Consider the following 17,145-nt stretch of genomic DNA (forward strand, 5'->3'; position numbering starts at 1 on the left):
TTGTTGGACCTTCACTCCATTTTCAAATTTATCTGACTCCTAATAATTTGATATAAAGATTAATTAGTTACTGTTAATATGCATGAATTGTCTGACTTGACATAAACAGAATATCCTAACATGAAGTTCAAATGTCTTTAGATCTGGACAGTGCAATTTTGATTAAATTAAATCTTTCTTTCCACAGCTGCCATTTCCTGTAATGTCTAGATGGATGTGAAAGGGAAAGTGTCTGGGGCTAACAGAAATATTATGGAGAAAAAGACTATAAATGTTAAGGATGAGGACTTTGAATGTCATCATATCCACCCTAAAAAGGAGAGTTCAGGCCTTAAAGAGGAGGACAGTGAACTGGGGTCAATGGGCATTAAAGAAGAGGCTGAAGAGACGTCTGTCAGCATTGAGCCACCCAAACATGGAAGTGTAGAGAGAGTCAAGGAAGAAGACCTTAATTATGGGTGTCAAGGTGGAGTGGTGAGTGGGTTGGTCTCTTCTCAAAGCAGATGCTGTTCATCCCCAGAGTCTTCTGTAGATGTGAAGTCTGAATCATTACAGCCAAAATCAAAGAAGCCAGAGAAAATTTCACCAGTCAGAACACAAAAACGTCAACCCGCACCTACAAATAATTCTGAAGAAAGTAAGTATAAAATAAAATTCTGTAATTTTTAGGGTTGTCTGTCATGTGTCTACTACATGTCTTGTTCACTTATTCCATGTGTGTGTGTCCGTCAGTGTGAAGAAAACCTTCCTAATGTTTGTTCAAAATTTACCCTTAAAGACCTTCCAACTCTGTCCCCTTGTTCTTCTTGAACTCATTTTAAAGTAACAGTCTCAGTCCAGTGTGCTAATTCCTTTCTTAATTTTAAACAATTTATGTCTCCTCTTATTCTTGTTTTTGCTTAAACTGAAAAGGCTCAGCTCTTTTAATCTTTCTGCATAATTCATCCCCTGTAGTCCTGGAATCAGCCTAGTCAGTTTTCTGGGTTTTTTGCAAGCACTGCTATATCCTTTTTGTATCTTGGAGACCAAAATTGCACACAGTACTCCGATGAAGCCTCACCAGTGTGTTATAAAGTTTGAGCAGAACCTCATTGTACTTGTATTCAACATGTCAGGGTGCTATATAACCTGACATTCTGTTGGCCTTCTTAAGGTTTCTGAACACTGTCTGGAAGTTGATACTTTCAAGTCCACTATTGCTCCTAAATCCTTATCATCAGGTGTACTCTCAAATTTCAGATCTCTCACTGTGTATATAAACCTAACATTTTTTTTCCTCCATGTAATACTTTAGATGCATTAAATTTCATCTGCATCAATTCTGCCCAAGCCTATATGCTGTCCAAGTCCCTCTATAATAATTCAGTGGATTAGATATTACCTTTAAACCTTCCGAGCTTGGTACCATCTCCAAATTTTTTTCATATTCCTATCCAAATCATTTATATGTATTAAAGATGGCATTGACCCCAGCACTGACCCGTATAGAACACCACTCTTAAAATCAGCCAATAAAATCAGCCAATGGTTATTCTGCTTCCTGTGTCTGAGCCAATTCTGCACCCATCTACACACAACACCCTGAACTCCCACTTTTATTTTGATGCCCAACCTCTCATGTGCATCAGGGTCAAGATAAATGATATCATATGCTCCACTTTGATATCCTTTTGTTGCTTCTTCGTAGAATTCCAGCATGTTAGTAAAACAGGACCTCCCTCTTCAGTAAATCTCATGTTCTTGTCATGTGTTTCTCAATCTTTGTCTTAATAATTCCTTCCGATGCATGTGAGTCTTACTGGCCTAAACCATTAACTCCTGTAATTAATATTTTTAATAATCCTCCTGTTGTCTTGGTCATCTTCACTCTCTCATAAGTTTTGAATCCCACATCCCAAGTTATGTATGCATAATATAATGCCGGCCTTGTAATTGTCAGGGGAAAAAAAAAAACTTTCTCCTGAATGGATTAAAATCCATTACAGGGAAAATGAAGCCCTTCATTTTGCCACAGAAGAGGTGTGCATATCTGATAAAGGATCATTTTAAGGGTTTGTTAATGTAGGGTATATTTATATCAGGTAATGAAATATTGCAGTTATTAATTTCTTTTATGGTTTTTATTTCGTGGAGTTCAAAATTAACAAGCTCACTAGAAAGAAAATATTTGTTCAAAGTTTGAAGGTTGACTTGTCACAAACTCTAATCCTTCTGTCCTTTAGCTCGACTGACTGGGGTTTTTGCTTGCCATACTATGAATTAAAGAACGTCATAGAATTTTAGAACGTCCTATGGAAGAAATTGGTAACGCTACATAGGATAGAGCAGCACAGGAGATGGAGAAGTGAGAAAGCTCAGAAACAGGCTGTCTTCCTATCCAGTCTCTTAGGCTTTGTAAAACAACTCGTAGGGAAAAGAGCAGTGGACTCCTATTATGCTCATAGGAAGATGTCAGTAATTTCCTTAAAAACACCTTAAGTAATCCTTTGAGAAATGTGGCACTTGAACCCCAGAAGGCTCTCATTAATCCATCACCCCCTAATACGGACTTCAACCTAAGATAGCCTAGTTTAAAAGAAGTCCAGGAAGTAGTGAAGGAAGCTAGATCAGCCTTAGCTCCTGGAACCAGTGGTGTGCCATATCTGCTCTACAAGAGATGTCCAGAACTCCTCTAAAATCTCCGGAAGATCTGAGAGTGATCTGGTGGAGAGGGAGAGTGGCTAATCAGTGGAGGGTGTATGGATCCTCGAGAAAGAGAACTGAGAGCATTGAGCAGTTTTGTACCATCTCAGTTGTTAGTGTAGAATGCAAGATCCTCTAACATCTTGTTCTGGTGCCTAATAGAGTTTCTGTTTTGAAACAACTACATTGATACATCCATACTTGGGTTTGGGGGGATGTATCCAGGAGTACCAGACTGCCTATAAAACACTGGGGTTGTCACCCAGCTCATCTGTGATCTCAGTGAGGAAGGGGAGACCTGGGGCTTCATGAATAAACAGTGCGTACGTACAAAAATGTTGTGTATTTCCGTTTCCACACTAACATTGCGATGTATAAAAACGAAACTTGGCACATAAAGCCATGCACACTTTCATGCCAGCTCAATCCATTGCATGCACAAGTTTTCTGCTCAGTTTTGCAAACCCAGCGTCAAAGCAATGCTATTGTGCTTGTGTGGTTTCCCTTTCTCTTTTAGGTTCACATCTCTGACGCGGCTTTATCAACTACACTGAAATTAACTGCATATTGTTCATTAGTTTAAAACATCTGATTATAATTAATCTGTAATAATATAATGGTCCACAAAATGGCTAAACTATTCCAAATACCATAGCTGCTTTAGCATTGTTACTCTCAGTGCACCACTCAGAGTATTTTAACTCACTGTATCTGAGTGTGGAATCACAGCTCTACAGCATCCATCCATCCATCTTCTTCCGCTTATCTGAGGTCGAGTCGCGGGGGCAGCAGCTTGAGCAGAGATGCCCAGACATCCCTCTCCCCGGCCACTTCTTCTAGCTCTTCCGGGAGAATCCCGAGGCGTTCCCAGGACAGCTGGGAGACAAAGTCCCTCCAGTGTGTTCTGGGTCTTCCCCGGGGCCTCCTCCCGGTTGGACGTGCCCGGAACACTTCACCAGGGAGGTGTCCAGGAGGCATCCTGATCAGATGCCCGAGCCACCTCATCTGACTCCTCTCGATGCGGAGGAGCAGCGGCTCTACTCTGAGCCCCTCCCAGATGACTGGCTTCTCACCCTATCTTTAAGGGAGAGCCCAGACACCCTGCGGAGAAAGCTCATTTCAGCCGCTTGTATTCGCAATCTCGTTCTTTCGGTCACAACCCATAGCTCATGACCATAGGTGAGGGTAGGAACATAGATCGACTGGTAAATTGAGAGCTTTGCCTTACGACTCAGCTCCCTTTTCACCACGACAGACGAATGCAGAGCCCGCATCACTGCGGATGCCGCACCGATCCGCCTGTTGATCTCACGCTCCATTCTTCCCTCACTCGTGAACAAGACCCAGAGATACTTAAACTCCTCCACTTGGGGCAGGATCTCGCTCCCAACCCTGAGAGGGCACTCCACCCTTTTCCGGCTGAGGACCATGGTCTCGGATTTGGAGGTGCTGATTCCCATCCCAGCCGCTTCACACTCAGCTGCGAACCGATCCAGAGAGAGCTGAAGATCACGGCCTGATGAAGCAAACAGGACAACATCATCTGCAAAAAGCAGTGACCCAATCCTTAGTCCACCAAGCCGGACCCCCTCAACACCCTGGTTGCGCCTAGAAATTCTGTCCATTAAAGTTATGAACAGAATCGGTGACAAAGGGCAGCCCTTGCGGAGTCCAACTCTCACTGGAAACGGATTCGACTTACTGCCGGCAATGCGGACCAAGCTCTGACACCGATCGTACAGGGACTGAACAGCTCTTATCAGGGGGTCTGGTACCCCATACTCTCGGAGCACCCCCCACAGGATTCCCCGAGGGACATGGTCGTACTCCTTTTCCAAGTCCACAAAACACATGTAGACTGGTTGGGCGAACCCCCATGCACCCTCCAGAACCCTGCTAAGGGTGTAGAGTTGGTCCACTGTTCCGCAACCAAGATGAAAACCACACTGTTCCTCCTGAATCCGAGGTTCGACTATCCGACGGACCCTCCTCTCCAGAACCCCGAATAGACTTTTCTAGGGAGGCTGAGGTGTGTGATCCCTCTGTAGTTGGAACACACCCTCCGGTACCCCTTCTTAAAGAGGGGGACCACAACCCCGGTCTGCCAATCCAGAGGCACTGTCCCTGATGTCCATGCGATGTTGCAGAGACGTGTCAACCAAGACAGTCCTACAACATCCAGAGCCTTGAACTCCGGGCGTACCTCATCCACCCCCGGGGCCCTGCCACCAAGGAGTTTTTTGACCACCTCGGTGACCTCAGTCCCAGAGATGGGGGAGCCCACATCTGAGTCCCCAGGCTCTGCTTCCTCATTGGAAGGCATGTTAGTGGGATTGAGGAGGTCTTCGAAGCACTCCCCCCCACCGACCCACAATGTCCCGAGTCGAGGTCAGCAGCGCACCATCCCCACCATACACAGTGTTGACACTGCACTGCTTCCCCCTCCTGAGACGCCGGACGGTGGATCAGAATCTCCTCGAAGCTGTCCGAAAGTCGTTCTCCATGGCCTCCCCAAACTCCTCCCATGCCCGAGTTTTTGCCTCAGCAACCACCGAAGCTGCATTCCGCTTGGCCTGCCGGTACCTGCCTCCAGAGTCCCACGGGACAAAAGGGACCGGTAGGACTCCTTCTTCAGTTTGACAGCATCCCTCACCGCCGGTGTCCACCAACAGGTACGGGGATTGCCGCCACGACAGGCACCGACTACCTTACGGCCACAGCTCCGGTCAGCCGCCTCAACAATAGAGGCACGGAACATGGCCCATTCAGACTCAATGTCCCCCACCTCCCTCGGGACATGGTCGAAGTTCTGCTGGAGGTGGGAGTTGAAGCTACTTCTGACAGGGGGCTCTGCCAGATGTTCCCAGCAGACCCTCACAACACGTTTGGGCCTATTAGGCCTGACTGGCATCCTCCCCCACCATCGGAGCCAACTCACCACTAGGTGGTGATCAGTTGATAGCTCCGCCCCTCTCTTCACCCGAGTGTCTAAGACATGTGGCCGCAAGTCCGACGACACGACCACAAATTCGATCATTGAACTGAGGCCTAGGGTGTCCTGGTGCCAAGTGCACATATGAACACCCCTATGCTTGAACATGGTGTTCGTTATGGACAATCCGTGATGAGCACAGAAGTCCAATAACAAAACACCACTCGGGTTCAGATTGGGGGGGCCATTCCTCTCAATCACGCCCTTCCAGGTCTCACTGTCATTGCCCACGTGAGCATTGAAGTCTCCCAGCAGAACGAGGGAGTCCCCAGAAGGTATGCCCTCCAGCACCCCCTCCAGGGACTCCAAAAAGGGTGGGTACTCCGGATTGCTGTTCGGTGCATAAGCACAAACAACAGTTAGGACCCGTCCCCCCACCCGAAGGCGGAGGGAGGCTACCCTCTCGTCCACCGGGGTAAACCCCAATGTACAGGCTCCAAGTCAGGGGGCAATAAGTATGCCCACACCCGCTCGGCGCCTCTCACTGGGGGCAGCTCCAGAGTGGTAGAGAGTCCAGCCCCTCTCAAGGAGATTGGTTCCAGAGTCCAAGCTGTGCGTTGAGGTGAGCCTGACTATATCTAGCTGGAACCTCTCGACCTTGTGCACTAGCTCAGGCTCTTTCCCCTTCAGAGAGGTGACATTCCACGTCCCAAGAGCCAGCTTCTGTAGCCGAGGATCGGACCGCCAAGGTCCCCACCTTCGGCCACCACCCAACTCACACTGCACCCAACCTCCTTGGCCCTTCCCGTAGGTGGTGAGCCCATGGGAGGCTGTACAGTAGCTTTTCAGAAAGAGGATTATCGGGATACAGCTTCAAGCACATGCTGCCTCAGTCATGTACTGCTCCTGTTCGGCAGATGCTTCAGAGCCTTTCCTGTAGTTACCTCGTGATTCAGAAACAGTTTTATCCCAAGAGCTGTAAACGCACTCAATCAGTCCATTAAGTGCTCCTGGTAGAACTGTTTGTACTTATAAGCTGCACAACTTGAGCCACTTTATGAACCATTTGCACTATCTGCTCTATATGTACATATACAATATGAAAGTACAAATGCATATCTTTCATTGTTTTTTTACCTTATTATTATTTTATCATTTTATAGGAAAATGTTTATGGAGGATTTACATATTGAATCTCATCGTACCATACAATAATAATAAAGGAATTCAGTTCAATAGATCAGAGTGCATATTTATAGATGATGATGATTGGCTTCTAGATTTAGTTTTCCTGGCACTATCATCTTGGAGGTCTTGATATCATTTTAAAGGTGAAATGCAGTAAAGTATGTATATTATACAGAAATTTTTAATTTCATGTAAATAATGTATACTGTTAATAATAAAATGTGTGGCCACAGTTGTGCAGCGGTAGCAATGAGCTATGATTGTTCCTGCTTTGCGCTGTATGCTTCCAGGTACTTGCGCGACCCTGGGTGGATAGATGGATGGAATACTTAAAACATGTACTACGAAGATATTTCAATGTTCCTTTAAAGTTTTGAAGAATCGGCGTCCTAAAGCTTACAGATGGCCTGACATTTCTTACAGAGCTTATTGTGTGGCGATTGGTTGCTTGAAGAAAGAAAAGGAAGGACAGAAATTGGTGGTTAGTACCTATGAAGTGGTAGTACTGCTGCAATAAATTCTTTCATCGAAGGTCACGTAACATCTCAGCAGTGATCTTGCAGGAGGCAGGAACAATCTCTGGACGGGGCGCCAGCTCATCACTACCACTGCACCACCGTGTCCCCGTGTTTAATACATGCTTTAATTCATTTGATAACGACAATGATTTAAGGTTTACATCTTAGTATTTAAATTGTTCAGGGGACTGTAATATCATTACTGTAATGTATTCTGTGCCCTATCGGCGTAAGAGAAAGCCCATTTAAGAAGCACATAGTGATTCTCACACACACACACGCACACACAGCTCATAAAAGAACACATAGAATACAAAGCATTTAACGTGCTACTTTAGTTACAATGGGATTTGAGAAACTAGTAAATTAAATGATTTTAAGATTAAGTTTATGACTTTTTCTTTAATGACAAAATATACTACATGATTAAAGTGGAAATTATGAGAATAAAGTTGACATTTTGACCTTTTTTTTTTTTTCTCTTCACTGTGTCCATATTTTTTTTCTTTTCTCTGTACCCTAATACACTTCTGTATGACAATCAGACGGTGGGCTACAACTCGCCTTTTCCCTCGACTTTGATATCTGACCACTTCCTTTTTATTTCCGGCACTGTGCAACTTTCTGATCTTGAACTTTCAAGTGTCTCAGTCACGTAAAGCAAGCTGAAATAGTACTGTATGATTGCATAGCATCTTAAACACTCTAAAAATAGACTGTTAAAAATGGAAACTGGAAAGTCACGCCTGGCAACCACTTTTAAAAGTTAGTGTGGTGCATCACTGAAGTTTTGTCTTATGCTCTGTATGTGTAGAAGTTTAATACGGAAATTTTATTGGACTGACTGTAGCAGACTTGGCTTTTGATTAAAATTCCTTCATTTTCCTGTTACTGGAAATCAACTAACAGGTCAAAAGTCAAGGAGGTTGTAAATCTGGGTGGACTGTAAAGAGAATGTATGCCATTAACAATGCATTACATCCTAAGTGGCACCTCATGGGCTTCTCAGTTTCTTCACTGCTACATTTTCATGTTATTTTAATCTTAATTCATATTATTTTAAAATATATTACCCATGTTTCTTGCTCATGTAGATATTTGGGCCTTAAAACAGTGCGGAGTGTTTTGCCCAAAAACAACAAAAATCATTGTTTTTCACAAATGTTATGCTTGTAGATTTAGTTTTGACAATGAAATGCTTCCTTTTATAGCAGGTTTATTAGGAACATGCGCTGAGAGCACATTGCCGCACCCACCACATGACGAACTACCTGGATTCGGACCTGAATGCAGCGGGTGACACCTCGGCACCACCCAGGAACTACACTTGTAAAAATGTGCCTTGTCATAACTCTCCATCAATTGCATTTTGACACAACGAAACAGCATAGTATTTGACTACAAAGCACTGGGGGCATTTTGAAACGCAACTCTTAACACAGCACATTACTGATTTCAGTGGGGGAAAGTTAAAGGTGGCAAACAAGAGCTCTGTCAATTTGAGACAAGAAACCTCTCTCAGCTTGATGCACAGTCTCTTCTCATAAATATTTCCATCTTTTTTTATTGTCAGTCACTGCATTCACTTTATTATTAAAATTAATGCACACGGGTGAAAAGAAAATGTTTGTCTTGTTCAATATATTTGATGGCAGGGACAGTAAAGTATTGAATGAAGTTACTGTGGTTACTTTTGGTACAAGTCACAGCAGGTGCTTGCTTTGGGCACCATAAATTGTAAGGGGCATGGGCAACGCTAAATGTGTTAGTGACAGGGATTGTGATGATGTAACTGCAAGGTGGATTATGAATAGTACAGAAAGGAAGAACCATGCCGTTTTTATATAATTTGCATAAATATAATTAATGAGAAATATTCTACTGTGCTGCAATGAGGATGACTCTTGCTTACTGATCCTTCCTTCCCACGACATTTGAAAAGATGCATTTATGAAGAACAGATGTTACTGGGACAGTCGGTTGCTTTGTTGAAGGTTTGGCTTCAGATATGTGTATCCAGTTACCCCTTGTTTCCAGGGCTCAAGTGGATCTTTATGTCAACCTGTTTGGGAATCAGTAAGGTATTTTTTTCCCCTTCGTGGTGGAAAAAGACTGTGAACTTTTGGTGTCTCATTAACACAGAAGTACTATGGCTCTCACAAATTGTGGAAAATGCCACTGCTGCTGTTGAATGGGCTGAAGTTGATGATAATGGCATTGGTTGTTTTTGGTAACTATAGATCAAGGGTTCCCAAACTTTTTTCAGCCGCAGACCCCTTTACCAAAAACTTTTAAAACCGTCGACCCCCTAATTACATGCAATGGTTTTTCATATCCGCACTTGCTTTGATTTGTTCGATAAGACAATGAACAGACATGTTTGTGCTACATGTATTTTCATGCATTCTTACGTGTGACTCTTAATGACACATTTTACCTTTTCGTTCGCAAATTTGGTATGTAATGTGTTTTTTTTCAATGATTTTACTTCTTAATTAGGTACCTATTGGAATCATAGATATTTTGAAGTAACAAACAAATAGCAGTAGTAAGGGGGTCTATTTTTGCTGTCGTTGACCCCCAAATTTTTTCATTGAAACTATCGACCCCTAGAAAGTTCAAATCGACCCCAGGGGGTCAATATCGACCACTTTGGGAACCCTTGCTATAGATTATCACATTTTAGCTCCATTAATCAAATAAAATAACCGCATATTAAAAAAAAAAAAAAAAAGGATCACCTTGTTTCGGTGCTGGCCTTTCTTCATTGGCTCCCTATTAGTTACATCATGAATTTTAAGATTTTTGTTTTTAAAGCTGTACATGGGTCAGCTCCACCTTACTTAACTGATTGATCCATAATCATCAGCCAAGCAGCTGTGTTGTTTAAATCAGCTATGGGTTACTCTCTCTCATGCACGTTTGAAGCTGAGGGGCAATTGTACCTTTGTGGTGGCTGCTCCTAAACTGTGGAGTGGCTTGCCCCATGAAATAAGGTCAGTTCCCACTCTTCATAGTTTTTTCCAAAAAAACACTTATTCACTTGTTTTTTTAGCTCACGAGCTTGAGCATTTTAATCTTTCTATTTGTATTGTTTAAACTGTTTTACTTTTATTCTGGTACATGTATGTATAAATTATGTTTGTATTTTGGTGTGTATGTGTGATATATATCTGTATATATATATATATATATATATATATATATATATATATATATATATCTGTATATGTCTGAGTTTGAAAAATGAGGTTTTATTTTTTCTTATACTTCATACAGGTAACAAACCTTTTTGCTGTTCTGAGTGTGGTAAAGAGTTTTCACAAAGAAGAAATCTTCAGATCCACAAAAGAATTCACACCGGAGAGAAGCCATATTGCTGTCCTGAATGTGGCAAAAAATTTACACACCGAAGCAATCTTCGGATCCACAAAAGAATTCACACTGGAGAGAAGCCATATTGCTGTTCCGAATGTGGCAGACAATTCTCATGCAACAACAATCTTCAACGCCACAAAAGAATTCACACTGGAGAGAAGCCATATTGCTGTTCTCAATGTGGCAGACGATTCTCAAGCAACAACAATCTTCAGTGCCATAAAAGAATTCACACTGGAGAGAAGCCATATTGCTGTTCTGAGTGTGGCAGAAGATTCTCGGAAAAGAACCATCTTCGGTGCCACAAACTAATTCACACTGGAGAGAAACCATATTGCTGTTTAGAATGTGGCAAACAATTCTCACGAGCTGACTCTCTTCAGTACCACAAACTAATTCACAGTGGAGAGAAGCCATATTGTTGTTCGGAGTGTGGCAAACTATTCTCACGAATAGGCACTCTTCGGTGGCACAAACGCATTCACACAATAGAGAAGCCATATTGCTGTTCTGAGTGTGGCAAACAATTTCGTAGTATTAGTGATCTCCTGAGGCATGCAAAAATTCACAGTGGAGAGAAGCCATTTTGCTGTGTGGAATGTGGCAAGCAATTTTCTAGCCGGAGTAATCTTTTGAGCCATACAAGAATTCACAATGGAGAGAAGCCGTATTGTTGTTTTGAGTGTGGCAAACAATTCCTAAGAAACAGCACGCTTCAGTCCCATAAACGTATACACACAGGTGAGAAACCATATTGTTGTTCTGAATGTGGCAGACAATTCTGCCACAGGAGTAATCTTATGATCCACAAAAGAATTCACACAGGAGAGAGGCCATATATCTGTTCTGACTGTGGCAAAACATTTTCACGAAGTAGCATTCTTCAGCGCCACACAAGATGTCACAGACAGCCGCTCTGATACGTTTCATCTCAATCATCATGCCTCACTGGCAAACAATCGTTCAACTTCATCATAACAAAGGACGGATCACAATTCTGAACATCATAAAAAATGAGGATTATTTCAGGGAGACTTCATATCAACTCTGCTTGCATTAAACCCATTAAGCACCCTTCTAAATGACCTCTGCCATGGGTTTAATATTAGCTTTCACAAAGAATCACACCCTCAAATAGCCACTCATCTTCTGTTTATCGATGATTTGAAACTCACCTCCTGTTTATTGACTGCTTGAAACAGTTCAGCTCCCACAACTAATGGAGGAGCAGTTGCAATTTGTAAAAATGTTTTAAGACGATGTGCTTTTATAAACTTGAACCTAACAACTAAATATCTGAACATTAATGGAGCGTACATAAACCAGGAACTATTAAGACCAACACCAGCAAAACAAGACCTCCCTCACCATCACATAACAAATTCTAAGCTATTAATCAGTTTATGATCCTACAGTTTCACTATAAGCATTTGGCCACAAAATGATTTTCATAGACTGGAAATCCCAGTGTGTCCCACATGCGTGCCAAATTATTGACAAAAATCATCTTATTCCAATGGTCTTTATCCCAAAGTAGGAAGATGGTATTGGCCAAATTTCCAATTGACCCTGACTACACTACAATAACTGGACTACAAGCTTACCTGATGACCTCCAAATGTACAAAGAATATTCAACCATGAATATACCCCAAGAACAACATCAGTAATCAAACTAGTTGGGCAAATTCTGACAAAGAAATGAATTCAACTCTCCCACCTTTTGCAATAATGGACACAGTACTACACACTTAAAAGCAGGAGAAGGAATTAAAAAATAGCAGAAAAAAATGTCAATGTGCTGCCCTCCTCTAACAGCCCCATGTGGACCCTGAGCCTACTGATACATGGCTCATAAGGGGTGAAATATGGCCAAAAGATGAATGCCTGATCATGGCTGCACAAAATTGCATCTTGCACACAAGGTGGTTCAGGGCATCAAAGGAAAAAAAAATCCTAACCAATAAGTGTCGTTTCAGCCAAACAGAGCTAGACTGTCGTTCTTCTGGTTGCTGGGTGCAAGGTACTGATGGATGAAGAATTAGACAATGAAAGACACAATAGTGTTTCCAAGCCCATTCACTCAAAACTCTGTCAGAAATGCAACTTAACAGCAGTAAATGAATCAATGAAATTAATTTAAAAATTCATATTGGTTTTCTGAATGTAGCAAATAGTTTTCTCATATGAGGAGTATTAAGAAATATTCTACAGTTCACATAGTAGAGAAACTGTATTGTTGTTCTGCAAGTTTTTGCAAGTGAGCAATTTTAAAAGACACACAAGAATTCACAACTGTGAGATCACAAAGTCCTAACTGAAACACAACTACTGAAAATGTAGTATTTTATATTTATGTATGATGTTTAGAACTTCAGCATGGCAAGTAATAATCTTAAAATTCTGGCAGAAGCTCAAAAGCTGAAAATGTACAAACCAAAACAAAAAAGAAGATACAAAATGGATTAATCAGGAACAACTCAAAAGGGTTTTATAGAATTTTAGGCATGGACACAGTGGAGGAAACTGCACCACCAGCCAAAAGACCTAGAAACATCACGAAGAAACATGCAGTACCTTCAGATGTAAATGACAAAGCAGCCAGCAGTTCTCTGTCAAACTTGTTTCCATTTACACCTGTGTGGATTCATAATGCACTATTTGGTTAAATAAAACATTTAACAGAAAAATGTGACAGACTGAAAATGATCTGTTTTAGGCTTCTAATCATTTAGGTGAAATCCTTGGAAAGGAAAAAAAAAATCTACGATATAAGAACCTAACTTTACAGACTAACAGACCATAAAATTATATAAGGTTTGAGATTGGCATGGATTGGTTTCTAATTAAGCAATTGGGTTGGAATGAAAACCTGAGTCCCCCCAGGATTGATATCCTACTCCTGGTGTACATTATCTTTTCTCAGGGTTCTGGCCAGGCTTTGTGAGATAATGTTGCTTTTAATGGACATAAAGTACAAAGGAGACAAATTTTCTCAAAACAAAATGCTACTACTTGTGAAATATGCATGTGAGCGTGCCAGATTGAGTATTCATGATGCCTACATGTACATGTGTTTATGCTTGTTATTTGAAAACTGTATAGGAAGATTGTTTAGTTGACTAATCTGAGGTTTAAACAAGATGTTAACACAATTAAAGTAGCAAAAATAGGTAGGAAGAAATAGTAGGAAGAAGATAGAAAAATATTTTGCCAAAGACTAATCAGATCAATTTTCATTACAGCAATACAGATCGAAAGTAACAACAAAGTTTACATTCAACTGAAATTGCTGAGAATCACAAACAAGGATCACCCCAGTGTTTCAAGAAAAAAAATGAGACTCATTCAGATAGAAAAAAGTGTAAACCAACATGAGAGAACACATCAAAACAGACATGACACATTCATGAAAGGACAAAGTCACCCAATATATTTGTGAAGAGATATTAGAATCAATCAATGGACAAAAATTTATAAAGTGATAAAAAGAAAGAAGTCCTCAACAATAACAATAAACTTTGCTGGACTGAATACTACAAGTAAGTTGGAAAAGGTTGTAACTGAGTGAAAGCAAAGCCAGTCGTATACAGTATGATGGTCTTTACAACCTGACATAGGGTCTGCTGTTGTTCAGTAAAATGTATCTCTTCTAAAGTTACATCACTGAAGAAAATAAAAGCAAGGAATCCTCAACAAATGAATTGTTGAACAGAACAAAGATTTTATGTTGTTTGGTGGCCTTAATCACAGCATGTATGAAATGTGGGAAATGAGAGAATTGGATATTAATGCATGAGCACTTACAATGTCAAACAACCCCTCAAAATGCTGCCAAATGCCAAAAGTTAGGATATAAATAAACACAAAGAAAACATACAGAACAGACTAGTATAAGATGATCTGAAAAAGTTCTAAAGAATGTAAATTGGGGATGATGTGAATGTAAGCTCACCACATGATAAGCTAAGACACAAAAACTTGGGAGGAAAATACATGAAGATGCTCAAAAATAACAAAGTAACTTGGAGAAACAAACTACAGGCATGAGCAGAAAACAGCAGATGAAAGGAACTGAATGGTGTGAGGTAGCAGCCTATGAACTAGAAACCAAACTCATATCAAGCTAGTGCTTATGGGAAGACACCTGGTCCAGATGCTGTACCTCACTTTTGCTTAAACACCTAACCTCTCTGTATCAAGATACGTTTATGAAAAATCTGAACTAACCAATCTCCCCATGGCCTGCCTTTCCAATGTATGGTTTGGCACTCCAGTAGTTCTGTTCAACCACCCAAGACCCTGGGCCTGTTTCTTGATAATGGGCAGTGAAAGTTTTACTCACACTCTTCTTAATAGATTTCTCACCAAACTCTTTTGTTGGTTCCTTGAATGCTGTTTAGATGATCAACAACACGGGAGAATGTCTCATCAGTGACATGAATTAGTGGACGTTTCTATCTTGGTGCTGGTGTAGCCAGTCCTAGCTCTGATTCTGCGTAATTTGGTAGGCTATCATTTTTATGTTAGCAGGTGTAAAGACATGAGTGAATACAAAAGAACTTTGATTTCAATATTGTAGAATATGGCCAACTAAGGCAAAATACTGCCAATCTAAACAATACCGTTTTGTTTTTAATCTGAATACGGAAATTATTCAGACCCCCTTCAATTTTTCACTCTTTGTCATATTGCAGCCATTTGCTAAAATCATTTAAATTATTTTTTTTTCCCTCATTAATGTACACACAGCACCCTATATTGACAGACAAAAAAATAATTTTTGAAATTGTTGCAGATTTATTAAAAAAGAAAAACTGAAATATCACATGGTCCTAAGTATTCAGACCCTTTGCTCAGTATTTAGTCGAAGCACCCTTTTGAGCTAATACAGCCAGGAGTCTTCTTGGGAAAGATGCAACAAGTTTTTCACACCTGGATTTGGGGATCCTCTGCCATTCCTCCTTGCAGATCCTCTCCAGTTCTGTCAGGTTGGATGGTAAACGTTGGTGGACAGCCATATTTAGGTCTCTCCAGAGATGCTCAATTGGGTTTAAGTCAGGGCTCTGGCTGGGGCATTCAAGAACACTCACAGAGTTGTTGTGAAGCCACTCCTTCGTTATTTTAGCCGTGTGCTTAGGGTCATTGTCTTGTTGGAAGGTAAACCTTCGGCCCAGTCTGAGGTCCTTAGCACTCTGGAGAAGGTTTTTGTCCAGGATATCTCTGTACTTGGCCGCATTCATCTTTCCCTCGATTGCAACCAGTTGTCCTATCCCTGCAGCTGAAAAACACCCCCACAGCATGATGCCGCCACCGCCATGCTTCACTGTGGGGACTGTATTGGACAAGTGATGAGCAGTGCCTGGTTGTCTCCACACATACCGCTTAGAATTAAGGCCAAAAAGTTCTATCTTGGTCTCATCAGACCAGAGAATCTTATTTCTCACCATCTCAGAGTCCTTCAGGTGTCTTTTAGCAAACTCCATGCGGGCTGTCATGTGTCTTGCACTGAGGTATGTGTGGAGACAACCAGGCACTGCTCATCACTTTTCCAATACAGTCCCCACAGTGAAGCATGGCGGTGGCAGCATCATGCTGTGGGGGTGTTTTTCAGCTGCAGGGACAGGACGACTGGTTGCAATCGAGGGAAAGATGAATGCGGCCAAGTACAGGGATATCCTGGACAAAAACCTTCTCCAGAGTGCTAAGGACCTCAGACTGGGCCGAAGGTTTACCTTCCAACAAGACAATGACCCTAAGCACACGGCTAAAATAACGAAGGAGTGGCTTCACAACAACTCTGTGACTGTTCTTGAATGGCCCAGCCAGAGCCCTGACTTAAACCCAATTGAGCTTCTCTGGAGAGACCTAAAAATGGCTGTCCACCAATGTTTACCATCCAACCTGACAGAACTGGAGAGGATCTGCAAGGAGGAATGGCAGAGGATCCCCAAATCCAGGTGTGAAAAACTTGTTGCATCTTTCCCAAGAAGACTCATGGCTGTATTAGCTCAAAAGGGTGCTTCTACTAAATACTGAGCAAAGAGTCTGAATACTTAGGATCATGTGATATTTCAGTTTTTCTTTTTTAATAAATCTGCAACAATTTCAAAAATTCTTTTTTTGTCTGTCAATATGGGGTGCTGTGTGTACATTAATAAGGGAAAAAATTAATTTAAATGAATTTAGCAAATGGCTGCAATATGACAAAGAATGAAAAATTGAAGGGGGTCTGAATACTTTCTGTACCCACTGTGTATATATATATATATATATATATATATATATAGAGAGAGAGAGAGAGAGAGAGAGAGAGAGAGAGAGAGATAGATATATATAGAGAGATACATGTAGATAGCTTTGCTGTGGCTCAGTCTGGTTAAATGGAAAAGAAAGAAAAGAGAGAGCGCATGTTTCTAATATGTTTAATTTCACAATGCTTGTGGGT

The 17,145-nt window shown here is 41.5% G+C and overlaps 2 protein-coding genes across 2 annotated transcripts in view; one reads left to right on the plus strand and one right to left on the minus strand.

Annotated features, from left to right (window-relative positions):
- The window catches only part of LOC114668567 (zinc finger protein 883-like), a 249,222-nt gene that overhangs the window by 110,493 nt on the left and 121,584 nt on the right, over positions 1-17,145 (minus strand).
- LOC114669265 (zinc finger protein 721-like) overlaps positions 1-17,145 on the plus strand; it is a 235,882-nt gene that overhangs the window by 46,167 nt on the left and 172,570 nt on the right. The window contains 2 exon segments of the mRNA XM_051932216.1: positions 211-637; positions 10,600-11,615. Coding sequence (XP_051788176.1) covers positions 211-637; positions 10,600-11,615 — 1,443 coding nt within the window.

Source organism: Erpetoichthys calabaricus, chromosome 1, assembly GCF_900747795.2.
Source record: "Erpetoichthys calabaricus chromosome 1, fErpCal1.3, whole genome shotgun sequence".
NCBI classification, from domain to species: Eukaryota; Metazoa; Chordata; class Cladistia; order Polypteriformes; family Polypteridae; genus Erpetoichthys; species Erpetoichthys calabaricus.